Source organism: Pelodiscus sinensis, chromosome 7 (assembly GCF_049634645.1).
Source record: "Pelodiscus sinensis isolate JC-2024 chromosome 7, ASM4963464v1, whole genome shotgun sequence".
NCBI classification, from domain to species: Eukaryota; Metazoa; Chordata; order Testudines; family Trionychidae; genus Pelodiscus; species Pelodiscus sinensis.
In genome coordinates this window covers 2995436-3009600 of record NC_134717.1, presented here as the reverse complement: position 1 = coordinate 3009600, position 14165 = coordinate 2995436, and the positions used below count along the sequence as shown (strand labels likewise).

The window sequence follows — 14165 nt, the reverse complement described above, 5'->3', positions numbered from 1 at the left end:
TAGGTTGGACATTAGGAAAAAGTTCCTAACTGTCAGGGTGGTTAAACACTGGAATTAATTGCCCAGGGAGGTTGTGGAATCTCCATCTCTGGAGATATTTAAGAGTAGGTTAGATAAATGTCTATCAGAGATGGTCTAGACAGTACTTGGTCCTGCCATGTGGGCAGGGGCCTGGACTCGATGACCTCTCGAGGTCCCTTCCAATCCTAGTATTCTATGATTCTATGATAGAACAGACTAAAGTGTGAGGTGCTGTCTTAATAGAGCTGGATAATACTCAGATCACAGATAACAAAGGTACCTTCCCCCATGTTAAGTTTCTGATTTGTATCTGTTTTTTGATATCCTTCTTTACACATCTAACACTGCAGACGTAGGGAGAATGGAGATATTTAGCATCATTAATCCCCCCACCATATCTATCTCCCCTTTCTGGTTACATGTTTCCCCCTTATTGTAGTGTCTGAAGATCTGAGATAATCAGAGATCTGTTTCAGAAGCCAGCTGTGTTTATGTAATGAAAACCAGCTAAAAATTCAAACGAGTATTTTGAACATGTCTCTTTTGAGTTTAATTCTTTTCAGAGAAAAAAGCTTCCTTTTTTTGTCTCACCTAGAGCCACTGTTGCAGCACCTTTATTTTACAGAAGACAATGCTGGAAAAAGACCTGTAATATTAGATGGTCTAGCTCATCCACATTGCTGCTTTCTCTCTAGGGCAGGGTTAATGCCAGCTACATATTTGTAAATGTTTCGTACAATCTAGTTTAAGAGACCCAGCTGTAAGGATGGGAGAGGATTTCTGTTTTTTCCATTGAGTTAATTGCTAAAATAATAGTAACTAATAGTAAGATTTTTGGACAGTGGAGCACAATTTTTATAAGTCATGTTCTGTTTTTGTGTTTTCTTTGCTATTATTGCTGATAACTTTTAGCTTGTATAAAGCAAGGGAGCTAATAGAGAGAGAGAAATAGCTGTGAGATAGCTACGCATTAGGTGCTGTCTGTATATGGGCCTCATTATTATAGTGTCTGAACTAGTTTCTTTGACCCCTTTTTTATGGTTTGTGGAGGGCATCTAGTGATTTGCACTGGCTAATGAGATAGAATGTTTGGGTACATTCATTAGGTAAAGATCTATTTGATAAAGAATACAAGTCTAACCACCTACACATTTGAGGTTTTGTTCAGATTCAGGTCATTAATTGAGTGGAACCAGGATTTGGTCCTTGTATTTTACTTTGCAAAAATTTATAATTTATTGATTTTCACAGGTATACATTATGAAGGGAAAAATAACATCCTCCCTGTTTTTAAGCATTCATAGCTGCAAACATTATTGGTCAGAACATTATTAAACTCCCTGTATATATGAGCCTTCTTTCTTATTTCTGACTACATTTTCTGAGTCTTGTCTTTAAAATGTTAAAGATTGGTGGAGGGGATGGAAACTCAAACAAAACATCAGTAGTAATTATTGGAGCTTTACTATATGGAATTCTCAGATCACATGTGTGTTTTTTAAAAAACCTATCAAAATACTTTCCAATGAGTGAATGGAAAGTGTCTGAATTTTGTCTCCGTAACGCAAATGAATTTTGTTTTCAGTTCTTGGCCCCCAAAGAAAAACCAACTGAAACTCCGTCAGTAGCCGGGGAAGGTGGGGATGTGGATGATTTGGTAAGTACTGTGAAGGCATGGTGGGGCTTCATGATTGAAGTAGCTGGATTGTTTCAGTGAGAGATGAGCTTCTAAAATCAACAGGGATGAGGACTTGCCATGGATTTGTGCCCCAGAAAGCAACTAAGGCAGGCATGTCCAAAGTCTGGCCCGCAGGCCAATTGCGGCCCGTGTTCCGATTTAATACGGCCCCCACTTCCTCCCCCTCTCCTGGCTCCCCGGCGCTCTTTTGAACTGGCGCGCCCAGTGCACCGCTTCCGGCCGCGCTGCCGCCCATGGCCTCCGCTGTCCTAGAGCCTGCCCTGTAGGGCACGTCCGCAGCCCCGCTCCCCCGCTCGGCTGCAGGTTCGCCCTGCCCCCGGGCCGCCGTGAGGCCAGCGTGCCCTGCGCTCTCCGCCCACCTCCGACCCTGCGGGCCCTCCGCCTTGGGGCTGAGAGTGCGGGGACGGCCCTCACGCATGTTCACTTCTTCAAATCTGGCCCTCTTTGAAAAAAGTTTGGACACCCCTGAACTAAGGAATTAAGGCACAAAGGAACCCCCATGAAATACTTAGTTGCTATTGTAAATGTAACCAGATACATAGTTTCATAGCGGCAGGCACTGGACTGTGTTATCTTGCGTTGTTCATGTAGATTAATTCTTTCCTTTCCAGTGTTTTAAGAACCCCCTCCCCCCCCCCCCTCCCCCCCCCCCCGATAAAGCTGCTCTTTTGAGAGCAGATTGTTATAGTTTAACGTAACAACACTTCAGAAGGCCGGAGTTACAGAGCAGTTACTTGTGTGGGTTGAAAAATAAAAACCATTAAGAAAAACATACTTTAATCTGCTCAATTGACCTGGTACAGATAGGCTTGCTGAAATTCAAGCATTTAATGGGTTTATCGTGTATAAACAATTCAGCCTCTCTCTTATTTTTTTTCTTTTTCATGCTGAGTCATTACAAATATAACATCTCCAGCGCTTCAGCCGATAGTCCATCCAGTCTTAAAATAGGGCAGCTTAACTAAAAACCCTATTAATTGCATTTACAACTTTCTGGTAATACAATTTTGGCTGATTCTCTGCTTAGTCATGAAGACTTAGAGTACAAGTATTCCACAGGTCTTTCATATTTTTCCAGATAGCGTGTATCCAAGTTCATTAGGCTGTACATATTTTGTTTTCTGATTACCATCTCTGTCCAGCTTGTGAGAGCAATAATTTTAAGCATGTGCCTCCTATTCCAAATATGTCATTTTCTTTTGCAGCTGGACATGATGTAAGTGGATGGACTTATGGGGATCTCTGAAGAACTGTGTGGCAGGGGGCACAAAATTACTATTGAAGAGAAGAGAGCTCGTCCATTCTTCTGTTGATAGAGGTGTCTTGAGAAAGAACATCAATTTCAAAGACATTTTCATTTGGTTTAAACCGTAGAGCTGACTCAACAGCAGTTAGTATAAGAGTTAACGTAGATTATTTCAATTTTCTATACATTTTCTGTAGTACATCTTTTTCTAAAAATAAGTTATTTCATACTCAGTACTGTAAAGTTGCTCTGATATTTCAGCTTCCAGTTAAATACCACTAAATTTTAATGAGGGCCTGTGTTACTGTCTGATATCACTGGCACCAGTATTGTTTGGAGAGAACAGAACATGGAGGTCGAAGTGAAATCACAAGGTAATATAAAGGAACTTTTAGTAGGAGTAAATCAGTAGATTCCTTCTTCAGAAAGAAAGACACCACTTTTCATGTTGTCTGTCAGATCAGGAGAGGGAAAACAAGTGGGTATTTTGGATTAAAAAAAAGCTAAAAAAGAACAATTTTAAAAAATGTCCAGTCCACGGTGGCATAATGTATTCACTCAAAATATAAAATTGAATCTACAGTACCCAGCAAAATATTTCTTAGAGTGTTGATTTATCACAGCATATCCAAATCAGTGATTATTCTCTTATTTTTCTGTTTCACTTTTCTTTCCCAGCCTGGGACAGTAATAGCGTTGTTTACAAGTTACTTTTCATTATACTTTTGAGTCTCTGCCGATTTCAGTGAGGATCATCACCATTGATCTGTCACGTTCTCTCTTGTTCGAATGTATTTGAAGGCCTTATTTGCTGCTTGACACATATTCAGGTTGTCTCCAGACTTTAACTGGTGCATTTATCTTCCCTATCTCAGTGTGAACACAATGTATGAATGAATTGTTGTTTCCCTCTTGTTCACTGCAGCAAATTGTTAATGAGCAGCAGAGAAATCTTTCAGAGTTTAAAAAAATTAAAAGTACTCAACACATATGATTGTGTCCATAAGACACATTGCTCCCCACAATGCTTGACACAACTAGAGTGAAGATAGGGAATCAGTTAGGTCTGAGAGAACGCCTGAATTCTGCTTGGAACCAGTTATTCCAGTGATAGACTTTTGTTGCAAACACTTTTTCTGGGATTAGTTAGTTAGAGCATTATTCATGTTTCAGACTGCCATCTTGTTATTTTAACATAAACATACCTATGGAAGGGTGCTGAGACAATGGAAATCTGTAAGACCAGGCTGTGCTTAAAATCGGCTTTAGTTTGGAATGTCTGCACTTGTAGAATGACTCTAGGCTCTGGAAACACAAGTGTTTCCTCTCCCTTCCTGGCCACATGGGAATGTGTTCTCCCCCCTACTTTCTCATTTTGGGTCACCCATATGGAAGATGGCCACTCACACTGAGTTCAGAATGACTTCTGCAGGCTTTCTTCCAAGTTGGCTCTCCAGCTGGCAGCTTTGACTGATGGCCAAATCACCAGAGCCTAAGTGTCCCCCAGAATGTATTTTTCATAATTGTAAATAAGAAATAACTGGCTACAAATCCATTCGCTTGTCATGTCAAATTTCCATGTAATCCACTGACTGGCTTTTAGTTTTCATATTAAAAAATGGCTAATATAATATTTCACGGTGTTTTATTTTCCACCTATTTTGGCCTTCTCTAAAATCAGTTCATGTTAGACTGTTCCTACCTTTTTGCAAGAGGTATATAATGAACGTTCAGGTACCCTCTTAAGACTGGAGCTTGCCTAATAAATGTAGTCTCTTGTACAGTTTTCATTGAAAACAAAGCTAGCTTTGAACACGAAAAGCCCTCTATAAATGTCAAATGTGATTCTGTCATCTGTTTTACAAACAGTAAGCCCTGCAACACACCTACGAGGTAGGTATCCCTATTTTACTGAGGCACTCCAGGGTCTTGGCCAGGCCCACAGAAGGCTTTCGAAGTCATTCTGTGAGCCAGGATTAAAAACAAACAATGAACATACATGAGTCAATATGGTGGTATCCCACAGGATACCCTGCTGCTTGGATGGCACATTTCTACTGAGAGTTGCTAGATCTGGAGACGGTGAGCAAAGATTTAAACGATTTAAGGAAGGTATTAAATGAAATGAAATGAACTCCTACAAAGTACCTGAAACTTTTTCCTTGTTTCTAACCCTTCCATCGTAACGGTCAGAATCATTGGAGAAAGTGCAGAGAAGAGTAACGAAAATTATTAAAGGTCAGAAAACATGACCACTGAGGAAAGGCTAAAAGAATTTGGTTTGTTTAGCTTGGAAGAGAGAAGACAGAGGGGGAACATAACAGTTTTCAAGTATAGTAGAACCTCAGAGTTACGAACATCTTGGGAATGAAAGTTCTTAACTCTGAAATGTTCATAACACTAAACCAGGGGTGGGCAAAAGGGCCTCCGCGGGCTGGGCCCGCCCTGCCAAATGGGTTGATCTGGCCTGCGGACGCCCTGCCGCTCCCCTGTCCCCAGGCCAATCAGGAGCTGGGGACGGGGGAGCGCACAAAGTCTCCTCTCCTAGCACTGGCACCTGGTGCTTAGAGTCAGCCGCTAGGATTGACTTTTAAGTACCACCCGCCCTTGCAGAGCCTTTGCATGCTTTCCTCACCCCCAGGTCAGTCCTGCCCTGCAAAGGGCGTGCGGCGCTCAGAGTCAACTGCCAGCTGAGCACCTGACGATTGACTCTAAATGTGGTGTGCTCTTTGCAGGATGGGGGAAGGGCAGGAGGATTGACCTGGGGGCGGGGAAGCATGTTCAAATTCTCTTCCTGCCCTGCAAGGGGTATGCAGTGCTTAGAGTCAACCACCAGCTGCTGCTCAGCTGGGCGCTCCATTCTAAGTGCAGCACCCCCGTGCAGGGTGGGGGCAGGGAGCAAAAGACTTCCCATGCTTCCTCCGCCCCCCCGGCCTTGATCAGCTTGTGAGTGTGCAGCGGGAGCGTGCAAAGTCTCCTCCCACTGCAAGGAGTGCGGGCACCTAGAGAGAACCACTAACTGTTCAGAACAGCTGGTGGTTCTCTCGGGAGGGGCGGGGGGCAAAGACTTCAAGCGCTCCCCCTGCCCTCAGGCCAGTCAAGGTCTGTGGGCAGGGAAGCACAGAAGTATCCTGGCCCCGACCCTACTGGGACGGCCTGGAGCCATTTTAAAAATTTCTGCAGTGGCCCCCTAGCTAACGTTATTGCCCACCCCTGCACTAAACCAAAATTTGTGGTTCTTTCAAAAGTTTACATTGACAAACGTTCGCATTGACTTAATACAACTTTGACATTTTCTTATACAGAAGAAAAATGCTGCTTTTAGCCATCTACATTTAAATGAAACAAGCACAGGAGCAGTTCCCCTTGCCTTCTCAAATCTTTATTGTTAAACTTTCCCTTGATTTTTTTAAATAGTTTAACATAGTACTAGACTGGGGTTTTTTTGTGTTTTTTTTTTTTTTGGTCTCTGCTGCCTGATTGCATACTTCCAGTTTCAAATGAGGTTTGTGGCAGACTGGTCAGTTCATAACTCTGGGGTTCTTAACTCTGAGGATCTACTATAGATAAAAGGATGTTATCTAGAGAAGGGAGGAAAAAATGTTCTTTTTAACCTCTGAGGATAAAACAATGCTTAAATTGCAGCAGGGGTGGTTTAGGTTAGACGTTAGCAAAATCTTCCTTGCTCTCAGGTGAGTTTTTGCAGAATCTCCATCATTGGAGATTAAGACCAGGTTAGATAAATATCTGTCAGGGACAGCCTAGATAATTCTTAGTCCCTCAATATGGGTACGTCTACACTACATGGCTCCGTCGACGGAGCCATGTAGATTTGTTTATTGGGCAAAGGGAAATGAAGCGGCGATTTAAATAATCGTGGCTTCATTTAAATTTAAATGGCTGCCACGCTGAGCCGACAAACAGCTGATCAGCTGTTTGTCGGCTCAGCGCGCTAGTCTGGACGCTCCCCTGCCGACATCAAAGCCCTTTGTCGGCAGCCCCGGTAAACCTCATCCCACGAGGAATAACGGGGCTGCCGACAAAGGGCTTTGATGTCAGCGCGGGAGCGTCCAGACTAGCGCGCTGAGCCAACAAACAGCTGATCAGCTGTTTGTCGGCTCAGCGCAGCAGCCGTGTAAATTTAAATGAAGCGGCGATTATTTAAATTGCCGCTTCATTTCCCTTTGCCTACAACCCTCATCTACATGGCTCCGTCGACGGAGCCATGTAGTCTAGACACAGCCTATGGGACACATCATAGACTTATAGGGCTAGAAGAGATTTCACGGGTCTTCTAGTTTAGGACCCTGCACTCAGCAAACTGATTTCACACTTGATTTTAGCCAAAGGGTGAAGTACTATGGTTCTTGTTGAACTATTGAGGGCTCCTTCATTTAGTTTAACCTTCCATCATGAGAAATACCTAGTAGAAATAGACTCTGGAATGACATTTTATCAGTAGCGATAGGAAACATGCCATGAGAAGATCCTTTATCCCCCTAGAACCCATCCCAAGTTCTTTGAATCATAGAATCATAGAATACTAGGACTGCAAGGAACCTCGAGAGGTCATCGAGTCCAGTCCCCTGCCCTCACGGCAGGACCAAGTACTGTCTAGACCATCCCTGTTAGACATTTATCTAACCTCCTCTTAAATATCTCCAGAGATGGGGATTCCACAACCTCCCTGGGCAATTTATTCCAGTGTTTCACCACCCTGACAGTTAGGTTGTGTAGAATATATACATAGCATTTTATAGCACTGTTAAGTAGGCAGAGTGGTCCCCTGGGTAAACTACACTAAGCAAACCTGCCAGCCTTGGGAAGAGCATGTTAAGGTTGTATGCAGCTTGAGCGATTCTTGGTTTTAGTTATCAAACCTGAAAGCTTCAGAGGGTTAGGTTGCCTTATGCTTAAGAAAACAGCCTTGGCTTTTCAATCTTCCATGCAACAACAACAAGAGAAAAAGGCAACTACATTAAAGATGGAGCAAAATAAAAAGTTGTAGAGGGCTGAAAAACAGCCTTTTCTGAAAGGTCTGCCTCTCTAATTTCTACTCCAATTCATCTGATGAAGTGGGTTTTACCCACATAAACTTATGCCCTAATGCAGCGTTTCCCAAACTATGGGCTGCTGGAAAAAAAATACCGGGCCTCAGCGTGGCTGTCGGTAGGGGAGCAGAGCGGGACAAGCTGGGAGGAGGTGGTGGTGGAGGGAAGGGAGAACTGGCTGCTGGGAAGGAGGGTTGGAGGGAGCGGGGCTGTCCCACGAAGATCAGGGCAGGCGGGTGGGCGGCCGGTGGAAGCAGGGTTAGGGATAGCAGGGCTGTCCCGTGGAGATCCAGGTGGGTGGCTGGCGGGCAGCGGAAGCAGGGTTGGGGATAGCGGGGCTATCCTGTGGAGATGGGGGGGGACAGGCAGGCCGGTGGCGGAAGCAGGGTTGGAGGCAGTGGGGCTGTCCAGCAGAAATCGGGGAGGGCAGGTGTCAGAACCAGGGCTGAACAGGGGGCGGGGGAGCTGGCCAGGGGACAACAGGAGGAAGAGGACGGGAGAACCAGTTGCAGGAAGCAGGGCTGGAGAGGGGCAGCTGGGCTGGTTGGGGGGGGGTCATTGGGGGAGCAGGGCTGATGGGGGAGATTGGTGGGAGGCGGGGGAACTGGCTGCCAGAAGCAGGGCTGGACAGGAGCAGCAGGGCTTGACTGGGAGATCAGGAGGAGAAGGGAGGGGAGAGCGGGACTGACCTGGGCACATGCAGACCCTACAGACCCTAGCAGAGGAGTGAGTCTGCCTGGGGATTCCATTTTGCCCCACACATACCCTCCCTCGAGTAGTTGCGAACTGCCTGGCAGGTAGACACACTCAGGCAGCGTGAGCACATGTACTATCCAGGCAGTTTGCAGCTAAGGACTTGATACACCTAATTATAATAAAACGTACCTAATTAGGACATACCTGACATTGTGTGTGTCTGGTAATTTCTCAATTTGTTTCTCAGACAAAACCCTCAAATACCAGATTGTCCGGACACCTGGCAAAACCCTCAAATACCAGATTGTCCGGACACCTACCCTTCCTTGCACCCTAGACAGCTACCCTACCCCCAGTCTGGTCCTGCTCCCACCTCCTGGAGTGCCCATGCAGCGCCGGGTCCCCAAGCCCTGGCCCAGGTTTCAGGTAAAAACTGAAAATGTATTCATTTTTCATTATTTTTTTTTACATGCGTTTATATTTTTGGGCTGCAAAAAACTACTAAAAAAACCGGGTTCCAACTAAAGTAAAAAGTTTGGGAAACCCTGATCTAGCCGGCTTTCTATCCATCTTACAGTCCATTTATCCAATCCATATTCCCTTAACTTGCTGGCAAGAATATTGTGTGTGACTGTATCAAAAACTTTGCTAATGCTGGCACTGGGGGCTTTGGGAGGATCAGAAACAACTTATTTGAATATTCATAATTTGTTTAATGAATATGCAAATATGCAAATGAATGTTACTGGTCCTCCAAAAGCTCGTGAATGGATTTACTGGTCCCTGTGTCAAAAAGTTTGGGAACCCCTGCTCTAATGAATCTGTTCGTCTCTAAGGTGCCACAGGACTCCTCGTTGCCTTTTCGGAAACATGAGGCAGCCTAACAATAGAAGTTACAGTTCTCAAAATGTGGACTTGCTGGATGTTCAGCTTCGTTTTTGTGCACATTTGGAATGAAACCTCTATGTTCGAGGGGTTATGCTTTTCTTTGCAGCAAATACTGATGAGTTTTGTTGCTCTTATGACTGAAATAATATTTATGAAAATAAGCACTAGAAAAATCTCTTCATTCAGATGGTTTTCTTAGGCTGAATGAAACCCTAGTCACATTTCAGCACACAAGGGTATTCTGTGAAAAATCCTCCACCAATCAAAGCTTTTCCTTCTGCATATACACACTTACGTATGTTGCTAAGGTAAGTTTTATTGGTTGTTATCCCCCTTAGTCCTGTAGAGCGAACACAGCTAAAAGAGGTTGATATGGCGCGTACAGTCTGTTGATGCACAAGAGGGAGTAGAATCCAGTCCAATCCCTTTCACCAGCCATGTGCTGATATTGTACTTTGATGACATTGTGGTTGCCTAGGTATCACGGAGAGCCTCATTTGGCTTGAAGAACCTACATTATTTTGCTGATGCACAAGAATAGGAGGAGCCCAGCTTGACTCTGAGCTCACAGGGAGGTGACAGGGCTGGCAGCTTACAAAAGGCGGTATTTTCTTGTGACTGAAGTACAAATGACCGAATTTAATTTGTAATTGGTTTATAATAGTTCTGGGGCTCCCACTCAAGGAATTGTGTGCTATATACACAAAATAAATTAAGTGCATTATCTACCTCCTCTTCCTGATTCATGACATCACCCTTTTCCCCCTATTTATCTAGACCACCAAATCTTTGTGATTTCAGTTATGGATCAATATTTTCAATTCTTCCTGTTTATTCTCTGCATTTGTGTATAGACATGTGAGATGATGAGCGGATTCTTGCACTGATTTCCTGCTTCTTGCTCCTATGACGCTATTGTCAATTTCCATGTCTCCCTCCTCCCGCCCCTCGGTCAAGGTCACCTTTTTTAGGCTTACCTGTTGGCCTTTGTTACCTTCCCTCTTTGAACCTTTTTAAAGCCCTCTTAACTAGGTTGGTGGATTGGTGTCTGAAGATGCAATTCCCCTTCTTGGTTAGGTGGAACCAGTCTCTTCCCAGTAAACCTTCTTAGCTTACTTAGCTAGCATTCCATGGTCAATGGAAGCGTCAACACCATCTGTACACCCATGCATTCATCTCCCTGCGTGGACCCTTACTCTTAACTCAGAGCTTGATGAGAACATCTCCTGGGCCCTGACATCTTCACCGTTGTTCCCAGACCCTGTACACACTGCTAATCCGCTCATCCTCAGACCCAGCTGTATGATGTGCCCATGTCGATCAGTGGCACCCTCTTCTTGGGTGAAGTGGCTGTGCTTCCCTGCCTGGGGACAGGCAGCTCTTCTTCCTCAGCCATCGGGGTCTGTTCCTCATATTCTGCCAGGACAGCAGACTGGTTCTTCACCGCGATGGATTCAGGAGGATGCGGGTGAAAGGTAGACCACTGCCTTCTACTCGGGGTGGGCAGCAGCCAGTCTCCCTGTCGAGCAGCAGGTTCGCCTTTCTCCTCGGGTGCTGCTCTACTCAACGAGCATCTTCTGTCCCCAATTTTTCCACATGTCCTGTGATTAAGTCCCTGCACTCCTGGATGCTGTGAAGTGAAGATTTGCCTCCTCCTGCGGCTCTCTTGCCTGGTTCCTGGGACTGCACCAACAGGCAGCTCTCACCCTGGGTGGTTCCTCACTGCCTGGCTTTCATCTGCAGAGATGTACAGGCAGCAATCCCAGCAAGTCAAGTCCAGGGTCAGAGTGGAAGCCTCCAAGATCAGGATGCCTCTCTGGCATGGGACCCGCCAGGTGCAGGAAGAGGAAGAGCTAGCGGTAGTACAAGCGGTGTGCCGTTTTCCTCCCATTGGGGGTTCTTCCTCGTACGGTACAGTAGGAGAGAGAGAGCACAGGGCCTGGTACAAGATTTGAGTCCTGAATCAGAGTAAGCCTGATGTTGGCAAAATAATGATACGCTAGATAGGCAAATACACTTCAGAAAGCTACTACAGGGACACTTTTTTCAGTACAAGATAAGGTGGCTTGACAGAACCGTAAATAGGGATGTAGCCGAGATAGCAGGAATAAGGAAAAGCAAACAAATGTCATGAAATCCAGAAGTTGTTCATCCCAGCAGTTTGTCTCAGTCTACATACATTGGAGAACCTCACCTTAGTATTCTGTGGCTCCTGGGACAGCAGATATTCCCACTGATAACTGAATGCTCATTGCCACTTGTGTTAATGTACCTGTAGATCCTATCAGATGCTAGTCCTGTACGAGGCCTAGTACCTTTGTCCCTGAACCATGCCTGTGGTCTTTCTTTATAGAGGCTACTGAATTATCTGCTGTTAGTACTGATAACACTGGTGCTGCAAGGACAGACGCACTGAGCAGCCTTCATGGCATTATTGAGGCAACGACATTCCAACCTTCAGCACTTACATGACACCTGCAAATTAAGGAAAGGACAAAACACAACCTCTCCCCCCAGCCCTGTGCAAATCACACCACCCAACCTTCCTGCCTTTTGCTGGTCAACTCTGTTGCTAAGTCTCTTGGTCTCCCAGCTGCCTTCGCCTCACCCGCCACATGTCTGTCTAGCCCCTGAAAGCCTGCATGGTTTTTTAAAACCTGGGCCCTGCGCACAGCCGGAATGGGCAATTGAATCCCTCTCGTTTAGCCACTTCTAATCACCAGCTTTTCCAATAAAAACTAGCGCTGCTCTCATTTCCAAGAGCCCTGCTTAGAAAGCTGGTGCTGACTCATCTGACGTCAGGACAACCTCACCCAGACATTCAGCCACCAAAACACAGTATCCTGCAACCAGCCCAATGTCCTACCAAAGACAATGGCAAATTCCCAGCAGATACTCGACAGATGGCTAACTGAGAGTCAATGTAGCAGCAGGAGGGATGAATTTGGCCCCTCTCTTTACCTAAAAACCTACTTGTAAGCCATTCCAGCTCCTACAATGGGGTTCAAGTGTGGAGGGAAATACTGTATATCAATAGCAACCATCCGCAGCTCTGGAGATGCACATTAGTCTTTTCCCACCCTCTTTCCATGCTAACATCCTAAGCCTTGGAAAGTGACTATCCTACTATTAGATCTGGATAGATTATGTAAATATTCCCAGCCCTGAGAGAAGTGGGTCTGGCCCACGAAAGCTCATCATCTAATAAACCATCTTGTTAGTCTTTAAAGTGCTACATTGTCCTGCATTTTGCTTCATCTATCCCTTTGGTATTTTCCTACCTTCTGTCCTGTAAGCATTGGAGACAGCATGGTCATAGAGATGAGACAGTAGACTAAGAGTCAAAGAGTTGACCATTAGTCAAGTGACTTGCCCGTACGTGCTCCAGTAATACAAATAATAAAATTCTCATTCACCTCTCTGTGCTTTTCCCATCGGCCAAACAGGGCTAGTAATACTTTTATAAACATGGAGATGAAGGGTTACAAGCCACATCTCACTGAGCCATCAGAACGCCACAAAACCTTTGACCTGCAAGGCAGCTTGCTAAAAGAAATGACAAAGTCATGGTTTCTAACTTCGGCTAAGCTCTTAGCACAAGGGGCCTCTGAGATACAAACAGTTAACTGGCTTTCATTACTTCTACCTTTCGGTTTGGACAGATTTTGTATTTTTCCTTGGCGATTTATTTCAGAGCACAGAAATTACATTTCTGGTCATTTTTGTAGGTCCTCTCTTTGTGTTAATGCAGGCAGTACTCCCCCTTTTCACCGCAGTATGTTGCGTTTCTCCTATTAACCTGCTGAATTCACTGCAGCTTTCTGCATCTCAAATTACTTTATGTACCAAGTCAAAGGGTTTTTCTTGTTTATCCTCCTCCCTAACCCTCCCCTTTCACTTTCTTCTTATTACCAACATTCCCTTTTCACTTTCTTCTTATTACCAGCTATTATTTCCATCAAATAACTGTCATTTCTCTTTCCTCTGAGAGCGTGGATGCTGCAGTTTCTAAGATCTCAGAGAAGATGCAGACATTTCTCCAGTGTGGAGCATAACAGGAAAACATTTTCTATTGGATGCTGTCTAAGAACAGGAATAAAGAGATCCCAAATCCTTGGGAAGGTTCCTGTGCTGCATTCTTCAAGCCCTAGCCAAGAACTCTCTTTGCTTGAAGCATACGGATCAGACATAACGGAGGTAACACAGCTGTCAAAGTTGCACTCTGGGTTTTTTACAGCTGCGTGTGTGGTTCTTCCTTCTTCCACCTAATAAAAGCATGTAGCCAAATGATCAGTGTTAGTTTCCAATCAGGTGAAAAATATCCCTGCTGCAGAGGACCAGCAAAAAACCCTTTGCCTCTCCTAAGCTGTATGGCTGAGAGCAAAACAGCCAGACTGAGGCAATTCTCCATCATCTGCAGACAAAAAGAGGGTTTTTCAACTGGTCCATTTGGCCAGCATGGAAGTGTAACCCACACACCTAGGCTATGTCTACACTCACGGATTCTTGCACGAGTAATATGCAAAAGAGGCTAAGCATAGAATATTGCCGAGCCTCATTTGCA

General features: G+C 44.9%; 1 protein-coding gene across 1 annotated transcript in view; it reads left to right on the top strand.

The window, feature by feature from the left end:
• Positions 1–4599, top strand: part of XRCC5 (X-ray repair cross complementing 5) — a 91815-nt gene extending 87216 nt beyond the window's left edge. The window contains exons 20-21 of the mRNA XM_075933031.1: positions 1607–1678; positions 2926–4599. Coding sequence (XP_075789146.1) covers positions 1607–1678; positions 2926–2940 — 87 coding nt within the window. The 3' untranslated portion in view covers positions 2941–4599. The remainder of the gene's footprint in view (positions 1–1606; positions 1679–2925) is intronic.
• The last annotated feature ends 9566 nt before the right edge of the window (positions 4600–14165 follow it).